Below are 27898 nucleotides of genomic sequence, written 5' to 3' on the forward strand. Positions count from 1 at the left end.
AGTGTGAAAGACTGGTGGAAAGCATGCCAAGACGCAAGCTGTGATTAAAAATTAATTCCACAAAATTTTTTTGTGGTTATTCCACAAAATATTCATTTCTGAACTTTTCTTGAGTTAACATATTAGTATTGTTGTTTCTACAGTGGGGCAAAAAAGTATTTAGTCAGTCAGCAATAGTGCAAGTTCCACCACTTAAAAAGATGAGAGGCGTCTGTAATTTACATCATAGGTAGACCTCAACTATGGGAGACAAACTGAGAAAAAAAAATCCAGAAAATCACATTGTCTGTTTTTTTAACATTTTATTTGCATATTATGGTGGAAAATAAGTATTTGGTCAGAAACAAAATTTCATCTCAATACTTTGTAACATATCCTTTGTTGGCAATGACAGAGGTCAAACGTTTTCTGTAAGTCTTCACAAGGTTGCCACACACTGTTGTTGGTATGTTGGCCCATTCCTCCATGCAGATCTCCTCTAGAGCAGTGATGTTTTTGGCTTTTCGCTTGGCAACACGGACTTTCAACTCCCTCCAAAGGTTTTCTATAGGGTTGAGATCTGGAGACTGGCTAGGCCACTCCAGGACCTTGAAATGCTTCTTACGAAGCCACTCCTTCGTTGCCCTGGCCATGTGCTTTGGATCATTGTCATGTTGAAAGACCCAGCCACGTTTCATCTTCAATGCCCTTGCTGATGGAAGGAGGTTTGCACTCAAAATCTCACGATACATGGCCCCATACATTCTTTCATGTACCCGGATCAGTCGTCCTGGCCCCTTTGCAGAGAAACAGCCCCAAAGCATGATGTTTCCACCACCATGCTTTACAGTAGGTATGGTGTTTGATGGATGCAACTCAGTATTCTTTTTCCTCCAAACACGACAAGTTGTGTTTCTACCAAACAGTTCCAGTTTGGTTTCATCAGACCATAGGACATTCTCCCAAAACTCCTCTGGATCATCCAAATGCTCTCTAGCAAACTTCAGACGGGCCCGGACATGTACTGGCTTAAGCAGTGGGACACGTCTGGCACTGCAGGATCTGAGTCCATGGTGGCGTAGTGTGTTACTTATGGTAGGCCTTGTTACATTGGTCCCAGCTCTCTGCAGTTCATTCACTAGGTCCCCCCGCGTGGTTCTGGGATTTTTGCTCACCGTTCTTGTGATCATTCTGACCCCACGGGGTGGGATTTTGCGTGGAGCCCCAGATCGAGGGAGATTATCAGTGGTCTTGTATGTCTTCCATTTTCTAATTATTGCTCCCACTGTTGATTTCTTCACTCCAAGCTGGTTGGCTATTGCAGATTCAGTCTTCCCAGCCTGGTGCAGGGCTACAATTTTGTTTCTGGTGTCCTTTGACAGCTCTTTGGTCTTCACCATAGTGGAGTTTGGAGTCAGACTGTTTGAGGGTGTGCACAGGTGTCTTTTTATACTGATAACAAGTTTAAACAGGTGCCATTACTACAGGTAATGAGTGGAGGAAAGAGGAGACTCTTAAAGAAGAAGTTACAGGTCTGTGAGAGCCAGAAATCTTGATTGTTTGTTTCTGACCAAATACTTATTTTCCACTATAATATGCAAATAAAATGTTAAAAAAACAGACAATGTGATTTTCTGGATTTTTTTTTCTCAGTTTATCTCCCATAGTTGAGGTCTACCTATGATGTAAATTACAGACGCCTCTCATCTTTTTAAGTGGTGGAACTTGCACTATTGCTGACTGACTAAATACTTTTTTGCCCCACTGTAAATGATTATGAACTTGATTTTTTTACATTATTTGAGGTCTGTAAGAAATGCATTTTTTTGTTATTTTGACCATTTCTCATTTTCGGAAAATAAATACAAAATTTATTGCTTGGAACTTCGGAGACATGTTGTCAGTAGTTTATAGCATAAAAGAACAATTTACATTTTACTCAAAAATATACCTATAAAGAGAAAAAATCAGACAAACTGAAAATTTTGCAATGGTCTCTTAATTTTTGCCAGAGCTGTATACACACTGCTCAAAAAATAAAGGTAACACTAAAATCCCACATCCTAGATATCACTGAAGTAAATATTCCAGTTGCAAATCTTTATTCATTACATAGTGGAATGCGTTGAGAAGAATAAACATAAAAATGATCAAAGGAAATCAAAATTAATATCCCATGGAGGTCTGAATTTGGAATGATACTCAAAATCAAAGTGGAAAATCAAATTACATGCTGATTCAACTTCAGTGGAAATGCCTTAAGACAAGGAAATGATGCTCAGTAGTGTGTGTGGCCTCCACGTGCCTGTATGACCTCCCTACAATGCCTGGGCATGCTCCTGATGAGGCGGAGGATGGACTCCTGAGGGACCTCCTCCCAGACCTGGACTAAAGCATCCGCCAACTCCTGGACAGTCTGTGGTACAAGGTGACATTGGTGGATGGTGCAAGACATGATGTCCCAGATGTGTTCAATCGGATTCAGGTCTGGGGAACGGGCGGGCCAGTCCATAGCTTCAATGCCTTCATCTTGCAGGAACTGCTGATACACTCCAGCCACATGAGGTCTGGCATTGTCCTGCATTAGGAGAAACCCAGGGCCAATCGCACCAGCATATGGTCTCACAAGGGGTCTGAGGATCTCATCTTGGTATCTAATGGCAGTCAGGCTACCTCCTGCAAGCACATGGAGGGCTGTGCGACCCTCCAAAGAAATGCCATCCCACACCATTAGGCTATGTGCACACGTATTCTTGGCTACTGCGGATTTTTCCGCAGCAGATTTGATAAATCTGCAGGGCAAAAATGCTGCATTTTTGCTGCAGATTTATCTCGGATTTACCGCGGATTTACCGCGGTTTTTCGGTTTTACAACTGCGGTTTTCTATAGGGGCAGTTGTAAAACTGCTGCGGAATCCGCAGAAAGAAGTGACATGCTGCGGAATGTAAACCACTGCGTTTCCACGCGTTTTTTTCCGCAGCATGTGCACAGCATTTTTGGTTTCCTATAGGTTTACATTGAACTGTAAATGCATGGGAAACTGCTGCGGATCCGCAGCTGCGGAAACGCTGCGGATCCGCAGCAACATCCGCATCGTGTGCACATACCCTCACTGACCCACTGCCAAACTGGTCATGCTGAAGGATGTTGCAGGCAGCAGATCGCTCTCCACGGCGTCTCCAGACTCTGTCATATCTGTCACATGTGCTCAGTGTGAATCTGCTTTCATCTATGAAGAGCACAGGGTGCCAGTGGCAGATTTGCCAAACCTGGTGTTCTGTGGCAAATGCCAAGCGTCCTGGACGGTGTTGGGCTGTGAGCACAACCCCATCTGTGGATGTCGGGCACTCAGACCAATCTCATGGAGTCGGTTTCTAACAGTTTGTGCAGACACATGCACATTTGTGGCCAGCTGGAGGTCATTTTGCAGGGCTCTGGCAGTGCTCCTCCTGTTCCTCCTTGCACAAAGGCTGAGGTAGCGGCCCTGCTGCTGGGTTGTTGCTCTCCTACGGCCCCCTCCACATCTCCTGGTGTACTGGCCTGTCTCCTGGAAGCGCCTCCAGCATCTGGACACTACGCTGACAGACACAGCAAACTTTCTTGCCACAGCTCGCATTGATGTGCCATCCTGGATGAGCTGCACTCTCTGAGCCACTTGTGTGGGATGTAGATTCCATCTCATGCTACCAGGAGTGTGAAAGCACAACCAACATTCAAAAGTGACCAAAACATCATCAGCCAGAAAGCATTGGTACTGAGTGGTAATGTGGTCTCTGGTCCCCACCTGCAGAACCACTCCTTTATTGATTATGTCTTGATTAACTGCCAATAATTTCCATCTGTTGTCTATTCCATTTGCACTACAGCATGTGAAATTGATTGTCAAACAGTGTTGCTTCCTAAGTGGACAGTTTGATTTCACGGAAGTTTGATTTACTTGGAGTTATATTCTTTTGTTTAAGTGTTCCCTTTATTTTTTGAGCAGTGTATCTACTATATAATTGTCTAAGGCTGCTTTCACACATCAGGTTTTTTGCCGGATGCGGCGTCGCGCCGCATCGCCGGATCCGTTTTTTTAAAAAGAAACCGGAGGCAACCGGATGAGCCAGATCCGTTTTTTTCGCCGGATCAGGTGTCCGGATCCGGCGAAAAACCGGATCCAGCTCATCCGGTTGCCTCCGGTTCGTCCGGTTTTCTTTCCGTTTTTTTACGGATCCGGCTTTAAAAAACGCCCCCTGAAAGGCTATAAAAAGGTGATTGGCCGGCTGAAAACTATATATACAGTGTTCTTAACATCTGTGACGGGTTGGAGAGGAGCAAGATACAGAGCAAGATGGATGGCATTATTGCAAAGATTCTGCAGAACAACGTGGATTTCATCACAGAGGCGAATCGATTAAAAGCTATTGTGATTGAGAAAGAGGAAGAGAGACAGCGTGTCATGCGTCTGCGACGATGTCGTTTGTGGATCCACCCCATCACGGCACAGAGAATGACCCGGGGAGTCTTTTCAATGTTGTATATGGAGCTTCGAGGTGACCCTGAAAAGTTTTTCAGCTATGTTCGGATGAAAGCGGAGAACTTTGATATATTGGTGGAGCGGGTTCAACATCTGATAAGAAGGAGTGATACCTATTGCCGATTCTCCATTACCCCGGCTGAGCGTCTGATAGTCACTCTTCGGTGAGCATTCTTTTTGGATCCACTTTTGTTGTGGACTCTTTATTTGATATTTTGATTTTGTAGTAATTTCTGCCTTCCTTTTCTTCATAGATTCCTAGCAACCGGTGAATCCCTGTCTTCCCTACATTTTCAATTCAGACTAGGCATTTCCACAATATCAGGAATAGTGAGGCACACTTGCCGTGCACTGTGGGACTGTCTGCATGAAGAATACATTCCACATCCCACAATGCAGACATGGTTGGAAGTAGCTGACAGATTCCTGGAAGTGTGCCAGTTTCCCAATTGCTTGGGTGCGGTGGACGGGAAACACATCCGTATCGTGAAACCGGCTGGTTCTGGATCTCAGTATTTCAACTACAAGAAGTACTTTTCCATCGTGCTGATGGCCATCGCCGATGCGGATTACAAATTTGTAGCGGTGGACATTGGGGCGTATGGCCGTTCTAATGAGTCGCAAGTTTTCAAACTGTCTTCTATGGGGCGGCATTTATATGGACAAATCTTTCAATTCCCCCCCCCCCCCCAAGACCACTGCCTCAAACCTCTGAGCCACCAATGCCATTTGTATGTGTTGGGGATGAAGCTTTTCAGCTTTCAGAGCATCAAACCCTACTCCAGTCGTGGTTTAACCAATACTAAAAGAATTTTCAACTACAGACTCACACGTGCAAGGAGAATGGTGGAGTGTGCGTTTGGGATCCTAACCGCCAAATGGAGAGTTCTCTTGACATCCATAAACTTAAAGACAGACACTGTGGATGAGGTGGTGAAAGCGTGTGTTGTCCTACACAATTATGTTATATCCAAGGAACAGCTTTCCATTGAGGACCACTCTGCTGAAACCACCTTGATGGATTATAGCAACCAGACATACAGAAGTTCTGCCACAGTTTCCAGAATACGGTATCACTTTGCAGAATATTTTATTTCACCCCAAGGAAGAATACACTGGCAGGATGATAGAGTTTAAACACGTTGTATGTACCGAGTAATTACTTTAACCTTTACCCATGTTGTGTACCTGTTGTTTTTACCTTACCCATGTTGTGTACCAGTTTGGTTTTTACCCTCATGTTGCGTACCTGTTTGGGTTTACCTTTTACCCATGTTGCGTACCTGTTGTTTTTACCTTTACCCATGTTGTGTACAAGTTAGGTTTTCACCCTCATGTTGCGTACCTGTTTGTGTTTACCTTTTACCCATGTTGGGTACCTGTTTGAGTTTATTTTTAAACCAAGATTTGCATCTTTTTTGGTTTTACCCAAAGTACTACTGTTACCAATAAACCTTTTTTAACAAAAGTGTTATTTGTGCCTAATGAATAAATACAAGAGAGTTTTCAACCCAAAAATTTTATTAACATAATGTAACAACACGCCAAAAAATGGGATACTAAATGTTTTCATACGTCGGGTGGAGATAATATCGGAGGCACTGTCTGATAGGGACACTTCGACAGTGGGAGTGTGGAGAGAGGAATGTGATGGTGGTGGAGAATGTTCAACGGTTAGGGCTGAAGGAGTGGAGAAAGCTATTGAGCGGGTGGACAAGAAAGTGGGATTTGGGTTAGAAATTTGGTAGGATGGAGGGGTGTAGGAAATGTTTTGTGAGGATTGGGTGGCAGAATGAGTGATGTGTGTAGAAGATGTTTGGGAAGAGGGTGATAGAGTCTGTTGGAAGTGGGCAGGGAGAGGAGGCGAGGATGAAGTAGATGGGAAGTTGTATGGGTCGGGATCATCATATGGGTGGGAAGTGGCACGGGCGGGAGGCTGGTAGTGTGGATGGTGGGAAGGGGCACGGGGCTGGTGGTGTGGCTGGTGGGAAGGGGCACGGGAACGCGGATAGTGTTGTGGCTGTTGGGACGGGGCACGATGTGGATGATGGCGAGTTGGGCAGGATGGGGCAAGGTCAGTTTGGCGATACGGGTCAGGAGGATGGTACTGGCTGTAGTGGTGGACAGTGGAGGAAGGGGGGCCAGTTGGAGGATGGTTGGAAAGACTATCTGCTCTAGAGGCAATTAGCGCTAGAGTAGACTCGCAGGATTCCATTACTTGCATCTGCTGAGAAGTAGATAGCGTCTCCATTTGCTCAAGCACCGACTGAAAAAAAGTGTTGTTCGGTGACTGTTTTGCCTCTGAACGCATCGTTACCAGAAGTGTATGCATCTCGAGCATACTTTTATTTATGAAATTGAATCCTGCAGCCATTTGCTCGGACAAAACTTTCAGACAGTTCTGGAACGATGCGTTCAGGTGCAAGAACTCGGGAGCATAACTATGTACCTGACCCCTCTGGCGAAACCGCCCCGATGATACAGGTGTACTAGAGGTGGCTGCAGCAGAGGGGTGGGGTACAGGAAACGCTATGTTCTCACCAGCAGCTACATGCAATGGAACCGGCCAGGATGCTCCAGCGCTCGTGGATGGGAAAGAGGGATCAGTAGAGTGGGAAGGTTCAGAGTGGGAAGGTGCAGAGTGGGAAGGTGCAGAGTGGGAAGGTGCAGAGTGGGAAGGTGCAGAGGGTTCCTCACTGTCAAAGTGTCCCTCGGTGGCGGCCTCCTGAGGGATCGCCCCAGAAGTGTTCAATTGTGCTGCAGGCTCCCGAGTGCTCCCAACGGTACTGTGGAAAAAGAGAGAAACAAACAATTAATATACTGTCATTGCATGGCCCTGGCTGAAAGAGCAAAAGTGGCTAGACATGTAAAACATTAGTGCATGTGGTGGGTAATATTTACCTTCGGGTGACCATTGTTGACCTGAGGAACGACAGGGCCCTTGCGTATTTGTACGTGCTCCTGCGTCCTCCAGATCCACTCGGGGCCCGCATCTCTTTATTGAACTCCTTCTTAAAGCGATCCCTGATCGACCGCCTCCTTTTCACAATCCGCTCACCTGTTAAAATAGGAGAAAGACAACTTGGTTAGAAACAGCATTTTAGAATGCATCACCAAAACTGAACTGAGGATACTTACGTTCTTGAATCTGGGCCTGAACATCCAGGTCCTCCCACCTCGGAATCAATTCACAGCAGATTTGCTCCCAGAGTCGACGGGTCACTGAGAGATCAGCATGGCGGCGGTCACCCATATTCCACAATGGCTCCCTGTCTCTGACAAGATCGATGAGGAGGTCAATATCAAGGCTGACCTCCTCACCGTCCGAATCTTGAGCACGCTGTGAAACCTGTTTGAAAAGGGGGAAAAAAATTAACAAATTTGAAACATTGCTAACCTCCACCCAAAAAATAACAAAAAACCTACACGACGACGGCCGCCACGTGAATGTCGCCGACGACCCTGGGAGCCACTGGAAGGACCTATTGCTTTGGCACCAGATTCAGAACTCTAGAAGAGAAAAATAAAAAATTATGTGCTTGTTGGTAGCCATTCTATGTGTTGTGTGCCATGTGATATATATGTTTTGTATGTGTTGTGTGAGGTTTGAAAGTATCAGTTTCTATGTATTTTGACGTAAGAATCTAGTGTTATGTTTTGTGTGTAGTGTAGGGTGTGTTTCCGCAATACATCACAGATACATACCAATTGTGAGCCCTCTCCGTGGGTTTCTCCACCCCTTCCCTCATCTTCGGGGACCACCTCTTCTCCTGGGGACTCAGCCTCATCAGCTTCCTACGGTGAAAGATAAAAAAATACATGATACACACACACACACCTTAGCTTCATACTAACCTCTGTGCGTTGACGGCGAGGACGGCGAGGAGGAGGAGGGTTCCCCGAAGACATGGCTGCAGGCTCTCGGCTCTGTGGCTGGCTCTCGGCTCTGTGGCAGGCTCTCGGCTCTGTGGCAGGCTCTCGGCTCTGTGGCAGGCTCTCGGCTCTGTGGCAGGCTCTCGGCTCTGTGGCAGGCTCTCGGCTCTATGGCTGGCTCTCGGCTCTGTGGCTGGCTCTCAGCTCTGTGGCAGGCTCTCGGCTCTGTGGCTGGCTCTCGGCTCTGTGGCAGGCTCTCGGCTCTGTGGCAGGCTCTCCGCTCTGTGGCAGGCTCTCGGCTCTGTGGCAGGCTCTCCGCTCTGTGGCAGGCTCTCGGCTCTGTGGCAGGCTCTCGGCTCTGTGGCAGGCTCTCGGCTCTGTGGCAGGCTCTTGGCTCTGTGGCAGGCTCTTGGCTCTGTGGCAGGCTCTCGGACAGGATTCTGGCTCCTTCTGTCTTGTCAGGGTGTGGCAGGGTGTTGGCTCTTCTGCTTTTGGGCTGCAAATGGCTGAAGGCCTCATGGCCCTGCTTTATATATAGTCCAGGGGGCTGATCAAAGTTTTTTGAGCATGCTCAGTGCAAAAAGCCGGATACGGTCACCGGATCCGACTTTTTCCGGATCCGGCGCTTTCCGGCGTCCATAGACATGCATTGTTGTAAAAAGCCGGAAAGGCAGGATCCGGCCTTTCCGGCTTTTTCGCCGGAGACAAAAAACGTTACAGTAGACGTTTTTTCCAGACGCCGGAATCGACTTGACGCCGAATCCGGCATCAGACCGGAAGGAACGCTGGGCCATCTGGCGCTATCCGGCACCAATAATATTCAATGGGGGAAATGCCGGATCCGGTTTCTCCGGTTTTCTATTCCGTTTTTTATCGGAAGAGCCGGAATTCGCCTGAAACAAAAAACCTGATGTGTGAAAGCAGCCTAAGGGTCATTTCCGTATTTCTGTCTGTCCTTGGTCTGTCTGTCATGGATATTCATTGGTCGCGGCCTCTGTGTGTCATGGAAATCCAAGTCACTGATTGGTTGCGGCAAAACAGTCGCGACCAATCAGCGACGGGCACAGTCCGGAAGAAAATGGGCTCTCATTACTCCCCGCAGTCAGTGCCCAGCGCCTGCATACTCCCCACCAGTCACCGCTCACACAGGGTTAATGCCGGCGGTAATAGACCGCGTTATGCTGCGGGTAACGCACTCCGTAACCGCTGCTATTAACCCTGTGTGTCCCCAACTTTTTACTATTGATGCTGCCTATGCGGCATCAATAGTAAAAAAAAAATGTAATGTTAAAAATAATAAAAAAAACAAAAACCTGCTATTCTCACCCTCCGTCGTTGCGTCCTCTCCTTGTCAGTGCAAGCGGCAGGTTCCGGGGCCAAGGATGGTATGCGAGAAGGACATTCCATGACGTCACTGTCATGTGACCGCGACGTCATCACAGGTCCTGCGCTCATCCAACCCTGGGACCGGAAGCTGCCGCGTGCACCGCACACAAGCGACAGGACTACAAAGGCTCCCTCGGAAGGTGAGTATATGTTTATTTTTTATTTTAACTCTTTTTTAACCTGTTACATACGTGTCTGGGCAATATACTACGTGGCTGGGCAATATACTACGTGACTGGCCAATATACTATGTGACTGGCCAATATACTACGTGACTGGGCAGTATACTACGTGGCTGTGCTGTATACTACGTGGCTCTGTGCTGTATACTACGTGACTGGGCAATATACTATGTGACTGGGCAATATACTACATGACTGGGCAATATACTACATGACTGGGCAATATACTACATAGCTGGGCAATATACGTGACTGGGCAATATACTACATGGCTGGGCAATATACTACGTGGCTGTGCTGTATACTACGTGGCGCTGTGCTGTATACTACGTCACTGTGCAATATACTACGTCGCTGGGCAAAATACTACGTGACTGTGCAATATACTACGTGGCTGGGCAATATACTACGTGGCTCTGTGCTGTATACTACGTGACTGGGCAATATACTACGTGACTGGGCAATATACTACATGACTGGGCAATATACTACATAGCTGGGCAATATACGTGACTGGGCAATATACTACATGGCTGGGCAATATACTACGTGTCTGTGCTGTATACTATGTGGCTCTGTGCTGTATACTACGTCGCTGTGCAATATACTACGTAGCTGGGCAATATACTACGTGACTGGGCAATATACTACGTGGCTGGGCAATATACTATGTGGCTGGGCAATATACTATGTGGCTGGGCAATATACTACGTGACTGGGCAATATACTACGTGGGCTGTGCAATATACTACGTGGACATGCATATTCTAGAATACCCGATGCGTTAGAATCAGACCACCATCTAGTATATATATATATATATATATATATATAAATATATTTATATATATCTCTGTTACTGTCGCTACTCACCTTCGGCTCCCGGCGCGCCCGTCCTCGGCGGGCTCCTCCTCCACGTCCTGCTGCTTGCTCTGCTGGAGAAGTCCGGCTTCTGCGCAGGGTTCAGCAATAGGCGCATGTGTCCCAGTCCTGGATCTTCTGCTTCCGGATGCTTGGATTCAGAGAGCCTCAGCAGCCAAACCTGGTAAGGTCTACGGTATTTCAGGCCACCTCCCCTGCTAGGAGGTGCCTGAGTGTCATTTTCTTTTGCTTCTGCCTCCGGCCACTTTCCGCTCTGTGTTTAGTACCTCTGTGCTAGCTCTGTGCTCTACACCAGGGGTGTCAAACTGCATTCCTCGAGGGCCTCAAACCATGCGTGTTTTCAAGATTTCCTTAGCATTGCACAAGGTGCTGGAATCATTCTCTGCAGGTGATTAAATTATCACCTGTGCAATGCAAGGAAATCCTGAAAACATGACCTGTTTGCAGCCCTCGAGGAATGCAGTTTGACACCCCTGCTCTACACCTTGTCTCGCGCTTCATGTGCCTCAACTTACCCTGCTCTCCCTCTCTCTCTCTCCCTACAGTTTCGCCTCCGTCTCAGCTTTCCTTCAGTTCAAGCCTGACGTCCATTCTCCATGTCCGCTGCTGTTGGTTCCACCTTCCTCGTTCCTGTTTCTCTGTTTTGTTTTCTTCTTTGGTTCTCCTCCTTCTGAGCCGTCCCTCTTGGTATCTGCTACTGTGCATTGGTGATCTCTGGGCCTGCTCCTGACAGCCCCTGTATAGGGGTTGGTTAACACTAGGTCAGCTCGCCCGGGGGTAGGTCTTTTCCACGGTCCAGAGGGTCCACTCTCGTTCTTGCCTCTGATAGCGTAACAGTACACTCAGGCCATGGACCCCGCGGGTGCCGCGTTTTCTGCCCAGAAAGAATTGGCACACTTGCGCAACAACCAGCAGCGCATCATGTCATTTATGAAAACCATGGAGTCTCGTCTGACCTCATTACAGACAGCCGACCCAGTTAATGCTACTCAATTAGCGGGTCTTCAGCAAGAGCTCTCCCAGCAGCGTGATACGCAGGCGCGCATGCTAACCTATATGGCTTCTATTGACGACCGCTTATTTAACTTGCAGTCCGTCTCTGCGGCCTCCGCTCAGGTGGTCTCACAAGACTCTAATTCAACTTCTTTGCCCCATCCGCCACCTCGCCTTGGCAAACCTCCCAGGTTTAGCGGGGATCCCAAACTCTGTAGGGGGTTTCTGAACCAGTGCAGTCTCCACTTCGAACTTCTTCCCCAACAATACCCTACCGATCGGGCCAAGGTGGCTTTTATAGTGTCCCATTTAGAGGGGGAGGCTTTGGCTTGGATCAATCCCCTGTGGGAGTGGTATGATCCCATAGTCTCTCAATTAGCTTTTTTCCTGGAGACCTTTCACAGGGTTTTTGACGAGCCCGGGCGCTTAGCTTTCACAACGGAGTTTCTTTTTAACCTTCAACAAGGCTCTCTAACTGTTGGCCAATATGCCATCCGCTTTCGTACCCTAGCCTCTGAGCTAGGATGGAACAATGAGGCTTTGGTTGGCGCCTTCTGGCGAGGCCTGCCCAGTTGGATAAAGGATGAGTTGGCTGGACGAGATACCCCAATCTCTGTCTAAGCGCATTGACCTACGCTTCCAAGAGCGAACTCGTGAGTCCGCTAGAGAGAGGAGGCCTATTCGCTCCACACCATCTGTCCACAGGCCTGGAAGTCCGCGGCCTTTGTTGTCTCCTACTGCATCCGTACCTGAGCCCATGCTAGTAGATCGTGTCAAGATGGCAGAGCAACGTCTTCGGGAGAGACGTTCCCAAGGACTCTGCTTTTACTGCGGTAGCGCTTCTCACTTGTTGCGGTCTTGCCCTGAGAGACCGGAAAACTCCTCCGCCTAGGACAGGTAAGAGAGGCCTCCCTAGGTGTTTCTGAGTCCTCTCAACCCTTGTTTCTGTCTGTCTTACTTGTTCTTAATCTGAAGCGTTTTTCCGAGGTCGCGTATGTGGATTCGGGCGCGGCAGGCAATTTTATCAGTCTTGAGGCGGTTCGGAGGCTTCGCGTTCCAGTTCTCTCTTTGGACACTCTTCGTCTGATTGCCTCCTGATTCCAAGCAAAAATTTTTTAATTATTTATGTAAACAATTTAATAAAACGAGTGGGGACGCCTTTATTTTTGCTAACCAGCCAAGATAAAGCTGACAGCTGAGGGCTGCTGCCTGCAGCTGTAAGATTTCCTGGGCTAGTTATTAAGAAAATTGGGGACCGAAAAGTCTTTTTTCTTTATTTTTTAACATGATTCCCTGCCAATCACAGCCATGCCAATACTTGACATGGCTGTGATGGGGCCAGATGTGCCCAACCAGGAAAAGCATGTCGATTGGCTGCGCTGCAGCCTTTCAACAAGCTTTGTTCAGGTTGTCGAACCCACAGTAACACAGACCTCCTGGAAAAGTCCGTGTTCGAACTTTACCGTTTGGGTTCGCCCATTTCTACTCATATCTTAAAACTACAGCCACCAATGTACTTATCTATTCACTGGAGTCTCCCGAGGTGTAGATCACAAAGCTACCGGAATATCAGATGGTTCCATACAAGTAGCCGAAATCAGCTGTTGTCATATTGTCCCCAAACAGTGCCCGACGCGTTTCCCCCCCATAGGGAATGACGGGGGTTCATCAGGGGTAGGCAGCCACACACAAAATAGAGGAGCTGTTGAGGTGAGTATTTTGTGTGTGGCTGCCTACCCCTGATGAACCCCCGTCATTCCCTATGGGGGGGAAACGCGTCGGGCACTATTTGGGGACAATATGACAACAGCTGATTTCGGCTACTTGTATGGAACCATCTGATATTCCGGTAGCTTTGTGATCTACACCTCGGGAGACTCCAGTGAATAGATAAGTACATTGGTGGCTGTATATCCTATTGCTTATCTAACTGTACTAATTGGATGATCATATCTTAAAACTAGTAGAAAGATGACTGAGCAGTATAAGAAGCAAAGAAACCAGAGCTTCAGGCTAAAACAATACTTTATTTGTGGGAATAAAAGGACTAGAAATAGGAAAAACCCAATGTGGCTAAACAAAGAAGTAAGACAGGCAATTAACAGTAAAAAGAAAGCATTTGCACTACTAAAGCAGGATGGCACCATTGAAGCTCTAAAAAACTATAGGGAGAAAAATACTTTATCTAAAAAACTAATTAAAGCTGCCAAAAAGGAAACAGAGAAGCACATTGCTAAGGAGAGTAAAACTAATCCCAAACTGTTCTTCAACTATATCAATAGTAAAAGAATAAAAACTGAAAATGTAGGCCCCTTAAAAAATAGTGAGGAAAGAATGGTTGTAGATGACGAGGAAAAAGCTAACATATTAAACACCTTCTTCTCCACGGTATTCACAGTGGAAAATGAAATGCTAGGTGAAATCCCAAGAAACAATGAAAACCCTATATTAAGGGTCACCAATCTAACCCAAGAAGAGGTGCGAAACCGGCTAAATAAGATTAAAATAGATAAATCTCCGGGTCCGGATGGCATACACCCACGAGTACTAAGAGAACTAAGTAATGTAATAGATAAACCATTATTTCTTATTTTTAGGGACTCTATAGCGACAGGGTCTGTTCCGCAGGATTGGCGCATAGCAAATGTGGTGCCAATATTCAAAAAGGGCTCTAAAAGTGAACCTGGAAATTATAGGCCAGTAAGTCTAACCTCTATTGTTGGTAAAATATTTGAAGGGTTTCTGAGGGATGTTATTCTGGATTATCTCAATGAGAATAACTGTTTAACTCCATATCAGCATGGGTTTATGAGAAATCGCTCCTGTCAAACCAATCTAATCAGTTTTTATGAAGAGGTAAGCTATAGGCTGGACCACGGTGAGTCATTGGACGTGGTATATCTCGATTTTTCCAAAGCGTTTGATACCGTGCCGCACAAGAGGTTGGTACACAAAATGAGAATGCTTGGTCTGGGAGAAATTGTGTGTAAATGGGTTAGTAACTGGCTTAGTGATAGAAAGCAGAGGGTGGTTATAAATGGTATAGTCTCTAACTGGGTCGCTGTGACCAGTGGGGTACCGCAGGGGTCAGTATTGGGACCTGTTCTCTTCAACATATTCATTAATGATCTGGTAGAAGGTTTACACAGTAAAATATCGATATTTGCAGATGATACAAAACTATGTAAAGCAGTTAATACAAGTGAAGATAGTATTCTGCTACAGATGGATCTGGATAAGTTGGAAACTTGGGCTGAAAGGTGGCAGATGAGGTTTAACAATGATAAATGTAAGGTTATACACATGGGAAGAAGGAATCAATGTCACCATTACACACTGAATGGGAAACCACTGGGTAAATCTGACAGGGAGAAGGACTTGGGGATCCTAGTTAATGATAAACTTACCTGGAGCAGCCAGTGCCAGGCAGCAGCTGCCAAGGCAAACAGGATCATGGGGTGCATTAAAAGAGGTCTGGATACACATGATGAGAGCATTATACTGCCTCTGTACAAATCCCTAGTTAGACCGCACATGGAGTACTGTGTCCAGTTTTGGGCACCGGTGCTCAGGAAGGATATAATGGAACTAGAGAGAGTACAAAGGAGGGCAACAAAATTAATAAAGGGGATGGGAGAACTACAATACCCAGATAGATTAGCGAAATTAGGATTATTTAGTCTAGAAAAAAGACGACTGAGGGGCGATCTAATAACCATGTATAAGTATATAAGGGGACAATACAAATATCTCGCTGAGGATCTGTTTATACCAAGGAAGGTGACGGGCACAAGGGGGCATTCTTTGCGTCTGGAGGAGAGAAGGTTTTTCCACCAACATAGAAGAGGATTCTTTACTGTTAGGGCAGTGAGAATCTGGAATTGCTTGCCTGAGGAGGTGGTGATGGCGAACTCAGTCGAGGGGTTCAAGAGAGGCCTGGATGTCTTCCTGGAGCAGAACAATATTGTATCATACAATTAGGTTCTGTAGAAGGACGTAGATCTGGGGATTTATTATGATGGAATATAGGCTGAACTGGATGGACAAATGTCTTTTTTCGGCCTTACTAACTATGTTACTATGTTACTATGTTACTAATAATTGAATACTTACCAGATGAGATTGAACTTGGAAATATGTCTAATTTGCTCTTTGATGACAAGACATATGGCTTCCTGGCACAGGTTATGTTGTACTTTAGAAAGAGCACCAAGGTCAAGAATAATGACTGCAGATTGCTCTTGAACCACTCCAAACACGGACTGACTGGAGCTGTTCAGCCAGTCTAGTCTTCGGTTGTAAAGTTCAGTGACGTCTGTAAGAGATTCGATTTTCTTTAAAATTTCTTCTTTTTTGGCTGTCAACTATAAAGGAACATAGGAATTACATAGTTACTGACACACAGTGGTGGATTTATTAGTTTTTCTGTGTTATGAAACTCGGTAAAACTTCAGTATAATGCATATTTTATGGACACTGCAATTTCCAAATGTCTTATATTATATAGTTGGATTAAAATTGTGAAGTGCTTGTAAAAACAAGTAATGTTACAATTTACTAAACATTAATAATCCTATCAAGAACTGTTTGCTGCCTAGAATCAGGGTTGCCAAATTGACTTATTTCTTCTGGACAGCTTATCAAGAAATCACAGACAACATTTTTTATGGACACATTGGGAAAGCATAATAAATGATTATGATTATAAGTAGACATGGGCAGATACCTAGATATTTGGGTCCAGCAAGGTCTCTCGGTAAAAAACTCTCACGGTGCTAGCGGGGATCTCACCGAGGTCACTGCAATTCAGCCTGGCTGGGAATGGAGCCTTAGTGAGCCAAGGTAACCTCGATTAAGTCACCGGTGGTCACTGAGGCTGCGCTCGCAGCAGTTCAGTCACAATTGGTTCTCAATGTGTCGCATCTTGGCACCGTCCAGGTTGAAAACTATTGCTCCCCAGACAAGGATTACGGCGTGGGACAGAACGATGGAGAGGTGAGGGATATTGTCAATTTTTATTTTATTACAGGAGAAGGAGGGCTTCGGTGGAATTAGGTGTTAGGTGAGTATAACTGTGTTTGCTTTTTTTAAATAAAAAAGTACTGTAAAACTGTGTTTAGTCTTATTTCTAATAAAGGACTTTATTCTCGCTGTGCTTTTATTTACCATATAACTATAGGATTAGTAATGGATAGGTGTCTTATAGATGACTCTCCATTAGTAATCCACGGGCTTGATGTCACCTGACAATACAAAGGTGACATCAACCCCACAAATATTAACCCCACTTGCCACCACTACAGGGCAAGTGAGAAGAGCCAGGCAAAGCGCCAGAATTGGCACATCTAATAGATGTGCCTTTTCTGGGCAGCTGCGGGATACTATTTTTAGGTTGGGGGCCAATATCCATGGCCCCTTACCAGCCTGAGGCCTAAGAATACCATCTCCAAGCTGTCTACTTTAGCAAGGTTGGTTGTCAAAAATGGGAGGACCCTGTTGTGAATTCTGTTGTCAAGCTCCCTCCTGTGGTCATGAATGGTACTTCGGCTGGTTCTGTCCATGGGCTTCCTCTGGTGGTTGTGAGTGGGGCTGCGGCTTCTGAGTTTCCTTCCACAGGTGACGAGGTTAATTCGTTAGCTGGCTGCTCTATTTAACTCCACTTAGATCATTGCTCCATGCCACCTGTCAATGTTCCAGTATTGGTCTAGTTCGCTCCTGGATCGTTCTTGTGACCTGTCTTCCCAGCAGAAGCTAAGTTCCTGCTTGTTTTCCTTTGTTTGCTATTTTTCTGTCCAGCTTGCTATTTTGATTTTTGTCTTGCTTTCTGGAAGCTCTGGGACGCAGAGGGAGCGCCTCCGCACCGTGAGTCGGTGCGGAGGGTCTTTTTGCGCCCTCTGCGTGGTCTTTTTGTAGTTTTTGTGCTGACCGCAAAGTTACCTTTCCTATCCTCTGACTGTTCAGTAAGTCGGGCCTCACTTTGCTAAATCTATTTCATCTCTGTGTTTGTAATTTCATCTTATCTCACAGTCATTATATGTGGGGGGCTGCCTTTCCTTTGGGAAATTTCTCTGAGGCAAGGTAGGCTTTATTTTTCTATCTTCAGGGCTAGCTAGTTTCTTAGGCTGTGACGAGTTGCATAGGAAGCGTTAGGAGCAATCCACGGCTATTTCTAGTGTGTGTGATAGGATTAGGGATTGCGGTCAGCAGAGTTCCCACGTCTCAGAGCTTGTTCTGTATTATTTGTAACTATCAGGTCATTCCGTGTGCTCTTAACCACCAGGTCCATTATTGTCCTTACCACCAGGTCATAACAGGACCCCAAGCTGTTTTTTTTAATTATTTATTTAAATAATTAAAAAACAGAGTGGGGACCCCTCTATTATGGATATCAGCCTTGCTGATGCTGACAACTGAGGGTTGCAGCCCTTAGCTGTGAGTTTTGCCTAGCTGGTTATCAAAACTACAGGGGAACCCACGCCAGTTTTTTAAAGTTATTTATTTACAGCGCAGGAGCCATCTAATGAATACACCCATCAGCAGCTCCTGCTCTCGCTGTTACTAGCGGCAGCAGTTGTCAGATGATGGGAGCAGTAGTCCCCCTCCCCCCCCCATCCAATCACTGGCTCGCTCTTGTTATCTGCACCTCAAAAATATATACAATTCAACCCTTTCTTACTTTCAACTCTGCAAAAACTCTCACTGTTTCTCTTATTCATTCTCATGTGGACTATTGTAACTCTCCACTAATCAGTCTCCCTCTTACAAAACTCTCCCCTCTACAATCTGTCTTGAATGCTGCAGCTGGGATCATATTCCTCACCAACCATTACACCGATGCCTCTACTTTGTGCCAGTCATTACATTGGTTACCCATCCACTACAGAATCCAGTACAAACTTATTACCCTCACCCACAAAGCACTCCACCGATCAGCACCACTCCAAGGATCAGCACCACCCTACAAGACCTCCCTCATCTCAACCTACCACCCTACCTGTGCCCTCCGTTCTGCTAATGACCTGAGGTGAACATCCTCGATAATCAGAATCTCATACTCCGGTCTCCAAGACTTTTCATGTGCTGCGCCAATTCTTTGGAATGCACTACCCAGGTTAATACGATTAATCCCAAATCCTCACAGTTTTAAGCTTGCCCTAAAAAACGCATTTGTTCAGATTGGCCTACTGCCTCAACGCATTAACCTAACTATCCCTGTGTTGTCCATTCAAAATTTTTACCATAACCAGGTTCCTCGTATCATGTTCTAACATACTTTATGCATTTAATAGCCCTCTGTGTCTGTACTGTTACATACTTAGGCTGATAACCGGTTTATGCAGCATTACATGAACACCCGAGCCTTACACTATGGCTGGTCCGAACAATGAAAGCAATTGTTACCATCCACCTCTCCTGTCTCCCCTTTTTCCTCTTATATTGTAAACTTGCAAGCAGGGTCCTCACTCCTCTTGGTATCTGTTTTGATCTATGTGTTTATTGTTATGCTGTAATGTCTATTGTCTGTACAAGTCCCCTCTAAAATGTAAAGCGCTGCGGAATATGTTGGCGCTATAGAAATAAAATTATTATTTTCTGGATGGTTGGCAACCATTCCTGGGATACTGGACACCACTGCAATCTATCAGAGATAGCCGGTCTCCCAGGCCAGGAGCATGCACACTGCATAGTAGCTCTTTTCTAACAGAGCCTGTAAGGACCTCTCTGAAGCTGGCCAGGTAGTTGGAGAGCGCTGTTAGCAAATGTGCACACAATTTTATTTTTTTCCAACTAGGTAAAACCGACAAAGTTTTCAAGCAAAAACCATTTCATGAAACGCTGACATGTTAGTTTTTTTTCCTGGAGGATCTTTTTTTGAGTGTTTCTGGGTGTTTTCTGAAGTGGTTTATCAATGTTATTTGCTGCCATTTTCTTAAGCGTTTTTGAGGCATCTTTTGAGAGTTTTTTGTAACCTTTTTTGGGGAGATTTGCATGTGTTTTTAAGTCCATTAAGCAATGAGTAAAATGTGTGTATTTTTGGGAGGTGAAAACGCTCATAATGAGCACCAAAAGACACCTAGGAGTCTTCCGGGCAGGTTTTTAGCCTTCCCATCATCTTCTATTGTAAATTATGGAGCAGCTTGAAAATGCCTGAAGAATAGTCAGCTCACTTTGTTGAACTGCTTGGCATTTTTGGAAACCTGAGGAGGTTAAATGATGGTCAAAGAGGCAACATATGAAGATATGAAGTCGATTTTTACATAGAAATGAATAGAGATTCTTGAGCGCTTCCTTAGACCACCCCCTTCTAACTCCTCATGTTTCTCCCTTGTAAAGTACTTATACTCATCTCCGGTGTCAGCGCCATTCCAGCAGTATTGGCACTGGCTCTCCTGGGGATCATGTAGCATTGTCATGTCAGTTAATCCCTCCAGACAATCAGCATTGGCTTCACTTTCCCAGCATTCAGAAAAATCAAGACAACCGGTGCAAGTGAGAACTGATGCTGCCTAGAGTTGAGCGACCTTGACCTTTTTAGAGTCGAGCCGGGTTTTGCGAAACCCGACTATGTCCAAAGTCGGGTCGAGTGAAATCGGCCGATTATGACGTAAAGTCGGGATCGACCGAAACACGAAACCCAATGCAAGTCAATGGGGCAGCATAGTCGGCAGTGAGTGGGGGCCAGGAAAACACCTAGAGTGGCCATTTTAATGTCAAAACCATCCATTCTTCTTAATGAAGCTTGTCAAGCGTAATTTACCTTATAATAATTGGAAGGCATTTGAAATTGGGGGTCATTTGGCTAAAGTTGTGGGGGGTAGGGCTGGTTCAAGTAATTAGTGGGCCCAGGAAATCTGGACCACGTCACGGCAGTGGAGCAGGGAGAGGTAAGTATTTCAACTTTGCAAGTGCTGTGAACCTGAGCAAGCAGGGGGGGCCCACTCGTTGGCATTGGCACTGGCACAGGGCCCCTCAAAGTACAGCGGTGTGTTTGCACGGCGGGGGCGCCTCCCACCGGCAGCAACACTTTTGCGTACTATGAGAGGCCCTGTGCCAGTGACGTCGCCAACTAGTATTCCTCCCCCCACCTGATGAAGGAACCTGCACTTTCATCTGCACCTTCCTCTTTGTCCCCGTGTAAGGTGGTATGGTATGCGGGAAGAGCAACCTGACTTTCAGCAGGGTCACAATGTTGTTGTGTAGCGTGCACGGGGAATGTTGCGTTATGGGTCAATGTACCAGCAGACTCATCTATCACTGGCTGGGCAATGGGCACGATGAAGTGGAAACACAGATATAGGCCCAAAGAAGAAAGTGGGCTAAATGCAGTTCAAAATTGGTAACACAGGAATAACCAGGGGGCATTGCAGTGGAGGACAACTGGAATGAGAGGCTGACACAGAGAGTAGGGCCAAATCAGTAAGTAGTCGAAATGCAGTTCAAAATTGGCAACCGTAGTAAACAGGCGGCACAGCTTTGTTCAGTGGAGGAGAACAGCAAGGAGTGGCAGACACCGATAGTAGGCCCCAAACCAACTAGTACGCCAAATGCAGTTGTTCCATTTAACCACAATTTAATGAGAGCCTGAAGATAGAAGCTCAGGAAAGGCAACCTGGGGAACACCTTGGAGTGTAACACACCATCTCTCTCCACCCCATACCCATTTTGTATGGCCTAATGCAGTGTACTTTTCTACAACTACTAAACGAGAGTCGGAAGACCGAAGCAATGGCAAGGAAACCTGGGGAACACCTTAGAGTGTAACACACCCTCTCTCTACACCCCATACCCAATTTGAAGGCCTAATGCAGTGTAGTTTCCAAGAACTACTAAACGAGAGCCGGAAGATCGAAGCTCAGGAAAGGCAACCTGGGGAACACCTTGGAGTGTAACACACCCTCTCGCTACACCCCATACCCAATTTGAAGGCCTAATGCAGCGTAGTTTCCAACAACTACTAAACGAGAGCCGGAAGATCGAAGCTCAGGAAAGGCAACCTGGGGAACACCTTGGAGTGTAACAAACCCTCTCTCTACACCCCATACCCAATTTGTAGGCCTAATGCAGCGTAGTTTCCGACAACTACTAAACGAGAGCATGAAGATCGAAGCTCAGGAAAGGCAACCTGGGGAACACCTTGGAGTGTAACACACCCTCTCTCTACACCCCATACCCAATTTGTAGGCCTAATGCAGCGTAGTTTCCGACAACTACTAAACGAGAGCCGGAATATCGAAGCTCAGGAAAGGCAACCTGGGGAACACCTTGGAGTGTAACACACCCTCTCTCTACGCCCCATACCCAATTTGTAGGCCTAATGCAGCGTAGTTTCCGACAACTACTAAACGAGAGCCGGAATATCGAAGCTCAGGAAAGGCAACCTGGGGAACACCTTGGAGTGTAACACACCCTCTCTCTACACCCCATACCCAATTTGAAGGCCTAATGCAGTGTAGTTTCCAAGAACTACTAAACGAGAGCCGGAAGATCGAAGCTCAGGAAAGGCAACCTGGGGAACACCTTGGAGTGTAACACACCCTCTCGCTACACCCCATACCCAATTTGAAGGCCTAATGCAGCGTAGTTTCCAACAACTACTAAACGAGAGCCGGAAGATCGAAGCTCAGGAAAGGCAACCTGGGGAACACCTTGGAGTGGAACACACCATCTCTCTACACCCCATACCCAATTTGAAGGCCTAATGCAGAGTAGTTTCCAAGAACTACTAAACGAGAGCCGGAAGATCGAAGCTCAGGAAAGGCAACCTGGGGAACACCTTGGAGTGTAACACAACGTCTCTCTACACGACGGAAGGGCTGATTCTTAGGAAGGAAGGCTGTTGGAAATAAGCATTGCGCGTCCGAGGGTGATTATATTCTTATTAGGTATATACTCACCCTCGGACGCGCCCTGCTTCTTTATTTGGAATGAATGTTTATTTGCAATGTGGTGTTGACTTTCTCTATTATTTTGGTAATTAATGATTTTATTATTTTCATTATTTTGCATCTTCTCGGCAATAATATAAAGAAGACGCGACAGGACAACACTCGGTGGATGCCATATGTGTGTTTTCAATTTAAAAAAACTTTCAGTTAACTACTTGCAGGAGAAAGTAATTGTAGCTGGTGGCCATTTTTAGTACTGTACCAGATTAGAGTTGTGTGTTTGTTTTTAATGTTAAAATGTCTGCATTTGATATCTCACCAGTATTTTCTTTTTTATAAGCAAAATACTTATTTTTATATTTTCTGATGTTGGTTCCAGGGGTACACGGCCAGCAGTGCCCTGGTCAGTGTAGTAGTAGTTGAAAGAATGGACCGCAGACAGGCATCGAAGGCCTAAAATAATAACACATGGCTGTAGGCAATTTTAAATTGGTTCCAGGGGTACACGGACAGCAGTGGTGTGGTCAGTGGAGGCCTAGTGGAAGGAGTGACCGCAGACAGGCATCGAAGGCCTAAAATAATAACACATGGCTGTAGGCAATTTTAAATTGGTTCCAGGGGTACACGGGCAGCAGTGACCTGGTCAGTGTAGTAGTAGTTGAAAGAATGGACCGCAGACAGGCATCGAAGGCCTAAAATAAAAAAATTGGGCTGGCTGTAGGCAATTTTAAATTGGTTCCAGGGGTACACGGGCAGCAGTGGTGTGGTCAGTGGAGGCCTAGTGGAAGGAGTGACCGCAGACAGGCATCGAAGGCCTAAAATAATAACACATGGCTGTAGGCAATTTTAAATTGGTTCCAGGGGTACACGGGCAGCAGTGACCTGGTCAGTGTAGTAGTAGTTGAAAAAATGGACCGCAGACAGGCATCGAATGCCTAAAATAATAACACATGGCTGTAGGCAATTTTAAATTGGTTACAGGGGTACACGGACAGCAGTGACCTGGTCAGTGTAGTAGTAGTTGAAAGAATGGACCGCAGACAGGCATCGAAGGCCTAAAATAAAAAAATTGGGCTGGCTGTAGGCAATTTTAAATTGGTTCCAGGGGTACACGGACAGCAGTGGTGTGGTCAGTGGAGGCCTAGTGGAAGGAGTGACCGCAGACAGGCATCGAAGGCCTAAAATAATAACACATGGCTGTAGGCAATTTTAAATTGGTTCCAGGGGTACACGGACAGCAGTGGTGTGGTCAGTGGAGGCCTAGTGGAAGGAGTGACCGCAGACAGGCATCGAAGGCCTAAAATAATAACACATGGCTGTAGGCAATTTTAAATTGGTTCCAGGGGTACACGGACAGCAGTGACCTGGTCAGTGTAGTAGTAGTTGAAAGAATGGACCGCAGACAGGCATCGAAGGCCTAAAATAAAAAAATTGGGCTGGCTGTAGGCAATTTTAAATTGGTTCCAGGGGTACACGGGCAGCAGTGGTGTGGTCAGTGGAGGCCTAGTGGAAGGAGTGACCGCAGACAGGCATCGAAGGCCTAAAATAATAACACATGGCTGTAGGCAATTTTAAATTGGTTCCAGGGGTACACGGACAGCAGTGGTGTGGTCAGTGGAGGCCTAGTGGAAGGAGTGACCGCAGACAGGCATCGAAGGCCTAAAATAATAACACATGGCTGTAGGCAATTTTAAATTGGTTCCAGGGGTACACGGACAGCAGTGACCTGGTCAGTGTAGTAGTAGTTGAAAGAATGGACCGCAGACAGGCATCGAAGGCCTAAAATAAAAAAATTGGGCTGGCTGTAGGCAATTTTAAATTGGTTCCAGGGGTACACGGACAGCAGTGGTGTGGTCAGTGGAGGCCTAGTGGAAGGAGTGACCGCAGACAGGCATCGAAGGCCTAAAATAATAACACATGGCTGTAGGCAATTTTAAATTGGTTCCAGGGGTACACGGACAGCAGTGACCTGGTCAGTGTAGTAGTAGTTGAAAGAATGGACCGCAGACAGGCATCGAAGGCCTAAAATAAAAAAATTGGGCTGGCTGTAGGCAATTTTAAATTGGTTCCAGGGGTACACGGGCAGCAGTGACCTGGTCAGTGTAGTAGTAGTTGAAAGAATGGACCGCAGACAGGCTTAGAAGGCCTAACATAACAAACTTGGGCTGGCTGTAGGCACTTTTAAATTGGTTCCAGGGGTACACGGGCAGCAGTGGTCTGGTCAGTGGAAGTCTAGTGGAAGGAGTGACCGCAGACAGGCTTCCAAGGCCTAACATAACAAACTTGGGCTGGCTGTAGGCACTTTTAAATTGGTTCCAGGGGTACACGGGCAGCAGTGGTCTGGTCAGTGGAAGTCTAGTGGAAGGAGTGACCGCAGACAGGCTTCCAAGGCCTAACATAACAAACTTGGGCTGGCTGTAGGCACTTTTAAATTGGTTCCAGGGGTACACGGGCAGCAGTGGTCTGGTCAGTGGAAGTCTAGTGGAAGGAGTGACCGCAGACAGGCTTCCAAGGCCTAACATAACAAACTTGGGCTGGCTGTAGGCACTTTTAAATTGGTTCCAGGGGTACACGGGCAGCAGTGGTCTGGTCAGTGGAAGTCTAGTGGAAGGAGTGACCGCAGACAGGCTTCCAAGGCCTAACATAACAAACTTGGGCTGGCTGTAGGCACTTTTAAATTGGTTCCAGGGGTACACGGGCAGCAGTGGTCTGGTCAGTGGAAGTCTAGTGGAAGGAGTGACCGCAGACAGGCTTCGAAGGCCTAACATAACAAAATTGGGCTGGCTGTAGGCACTTTAAATTGGTTCCAGGGGTACATGGGCAGCAGTGTATGGTCAGTGGAAGTCTAGTGGAAGGAGTGACGGCAGACAGTCTTCGAAGGCCTAACATAACAAAATTGGGCTGACTGTAGGCACTTTTAAATTGGTTCCAGGGTAACACGGCCAGCAGTGGCCTGGTCAGTGTAGTAGTTGTAGAAAGAAGGGACCGCAGACAGGCTTCGAAGGCCTAACATAACAAAAATGTCAAAACAATGGTATTGTCAGTGCCAGGCATTGAAGGATGTCAGCGGCTAGACTACACATTGGTGAAGCTGTGAGAGATAATTTTGCTAGTGGTAGAGCACTGTTTGAGCTGGGGGGGGGAACTGTCTTGTGGCCGGCGGTACAGGCACAGGGCCCCTCATATTACAACGGTGTGTCTGACGTTGGGTGCGCACCACCACCGCCAGAGACACTTTATTGTACTATGAGGGACCCAGTGGCAGTGCCGTCGACCAAAAGCGGCCACACCCACCTCTTCAGACAAACAGCACTCTCAAGGGTCCAAGCGCAAAGTGGCGATAGCACGGCCCCGTGTGGGGAGTTTGGCCATTTCGTGAGGTGGAAACATGTCGTATGCTGGACAATCAGGTGAAGAAAATTACGAGATTGGAAAAGTCATTCAGAATAGTCCACAGGCAAGACCTTTTCATAGGAAAGCTAGGTGTCAGCCGGGCAGGGTGGGGCAAAAGATTTTGAAATCCAGTTGTGGTTCATTTTAATGAAGGTTAGATCATCTACATTTTGGGTAGCCAGACGAGTCCTTTTTTCTGTTAGTATTGAACCTGCAGCACTGAATACTCTTTCTGATAGGACACTAGCTGCCGGGCAAGCAAGCTCCTGCAATGCATATTCTGCCAATTCTGGCCAGGTGTCTAATTTGGATGCCCAGTAATCAAATGGGAATGACGGTTGAGGGAGAACGTCGATAAGGGATGAAAAATAGTTTGTAACCATACTGGACAAATGTTGTCTCCTGTCACTTTGAATTGATGCTGCAGTACCTGTCCTGTCTGCGGTCATAGAAAAATCACTCCACAACCTGGTCAGAAAACCCCTCTGTCCAACGCCACTTCTGATTTCTGCCCCTCTAACACCTCTGGTCTGCTGGCCCCTGGAGCTCGTGTGAGAACGATCACGGGCGCTGTGTGCAGGGAATGCCAGAAGCAAACGGTCAACAAGAGTTGATTGTTTTGTTGCTAATATTAGTTCCAAGTTCTCATGTGGCATAATATTTTGCAATTTGCCTTTATAGCGAGGATCAAGGAGGCAGGCCAACCAGTAATCGTCATCGTTCATCATTTTTGTAATGCGTGTGTCCCTTTTGAGGATACGCAAGGCATAATCCGCCATGTGGGCCAAAGTTCCCGTTGTCAAATCTGCGGTTGTGCTTGGTTGAGGGGCAGTTGCAGGCAAATCTACGTCACTTGTGTCCCTCAAAAAACCAGAACCCGGCCTTGCCACGCCACCAATTTCCCGTGCCCCCGGGAAAGCTTCCTCATTAAAAATATACTCATCCCCATCATCCTCCTCATCCTCCACCTCCTCTTCGCCCGGTACCTCGTCATGTACACTGCCCTGACCAGACAATCGCTGACTGTCATCAAGGCTTTCCTCTTCCTCTGGTGCAGACGCCTGATCCTTTATGTGCGTCAAACTTTGCATCAGCAGACGCATTAGGGGGATGCTCATGCTTATTATGGCGTTGTCTGCACTAACCAGCCGTGTGCATTCCTCAAAACACTGAAGGACTTGACACATGTCTTGAATCTTCGACCACTGCACACCTGACAACTCCATGTCTGCCATCCTACTGCCTGCCCGTGTATGTGTATCCTCCCACAAAAACATAACAGCCCGCCTCTGTTCGCACAGTCTCTGAAGCATGTGCAGTGTTGAGTTCCACCTTGTTGCAACGTCTATGATTAGGCGATGCTGGGGAAGGTTCAAAGAACGCTGATAGGTCTGCATACGGCTGGAGTGTACAGGCGAACGGCGGATATGTGCGCAAAGTCCACGCACTTTGAGGAGCAGGTCGGATAACCCCGGATAACTTTTCAGGAAGCACTGCACCACCAGGTTTAAGGTGTGAGCCAGGCAAGGAATGTGTTTCAGTTGGGAAAGGGAGATGGCAGCCATGAAATTCCTTCCGTTATCACTCACTACCTTGCCTGCCTCAAGATCTACAGTGCCCAGCCACGACTGCGTTTCTTGCTGCAAGAACTCGGACAGAACTTCCGCGGTGTGTCTATTGTCGCCCAAACACTTCATAGCCAATACAGCCTGCTGACGTATGCCAGTAGCTGCCCCATAATGGGAGACCTGGTGTGCAACAGTGGCAGGTGCGGATGGAGTGTTTGTGCGACTGCGGTCTGTGG

The 27898-nt window shown here is 46.6% G+C and overlaps 2 protein-coding genes across 2 annotated transcripts in view; both read right to left on the bottom strand.

Annotated features, from left to right (window-relative positions):
* Positions 1-27898, bottom strand: part of VWA3B (von Willebrand factor A domain containing 3B) — a 430059-nt gene that overhangs the window by 348769 nt on the left and 53392 nt on the right. Inside the window, exon 4 of the mRNA XM_069757817.1 lies at positions 15929-16179. Coding sequence (XP_069613918.1) covers positions 15929-16179 — 251 coding nt within the window. The remainder of the gene's footprint in view (positions 1-15928; positions 16180-27898) is intronic.
* LOC138671486 (uncharacterized) lies at positions 5971-7842 on the bottom strand. Its single transcript, XM_069759661.1, has 2 exons — positions 7401-7842; positions 5971-7285 (listed from the first exon to the last, which is right to left on the bottom strand). Exons 1-2 carry the CDS (start codon positions 7490-7492, stop codon positions 5971-5973), a joined length of 1407 nt encoding a protein of 468 aa, XP_069615762.1. The 5' UTR covers positions 7493-7842.

This window comes from Ranitomeya imitator, chromosome 3 (assembly GCF_032444005.1).
Source record: "Ranitomeya imitator isolate aRanImi1 chromosome 3, aRanImi1.pri, whole genome shotgun sequence".
Classification (NCBI taxonomy): domain Eukaryota; kingdom Metazoa; phylum Chordata; class Amphibia; order Anura; family Dendrobatidae; genus Ranitomeya; species Ranitomeya imitator.

What these genes read in the sequence shown, in the direction of transcription:
- LOC138671486 (XM_069759661.1), bottom strand. Translation starts at nt 7,492, where the DNA reads ATGCGGGCCCCGAGTGGATCTGGAGGACGCAGGAGCACGTACAAATAC. An exon ending in TCAACAATGGTCACCCGAAG is followed by an intron (nt 7,286 to 7,400) that starts GTAAATATTACC and finishes CTTTTTCCACAG; the next exon opens with TACCGTTGGGAGCACTCGGG.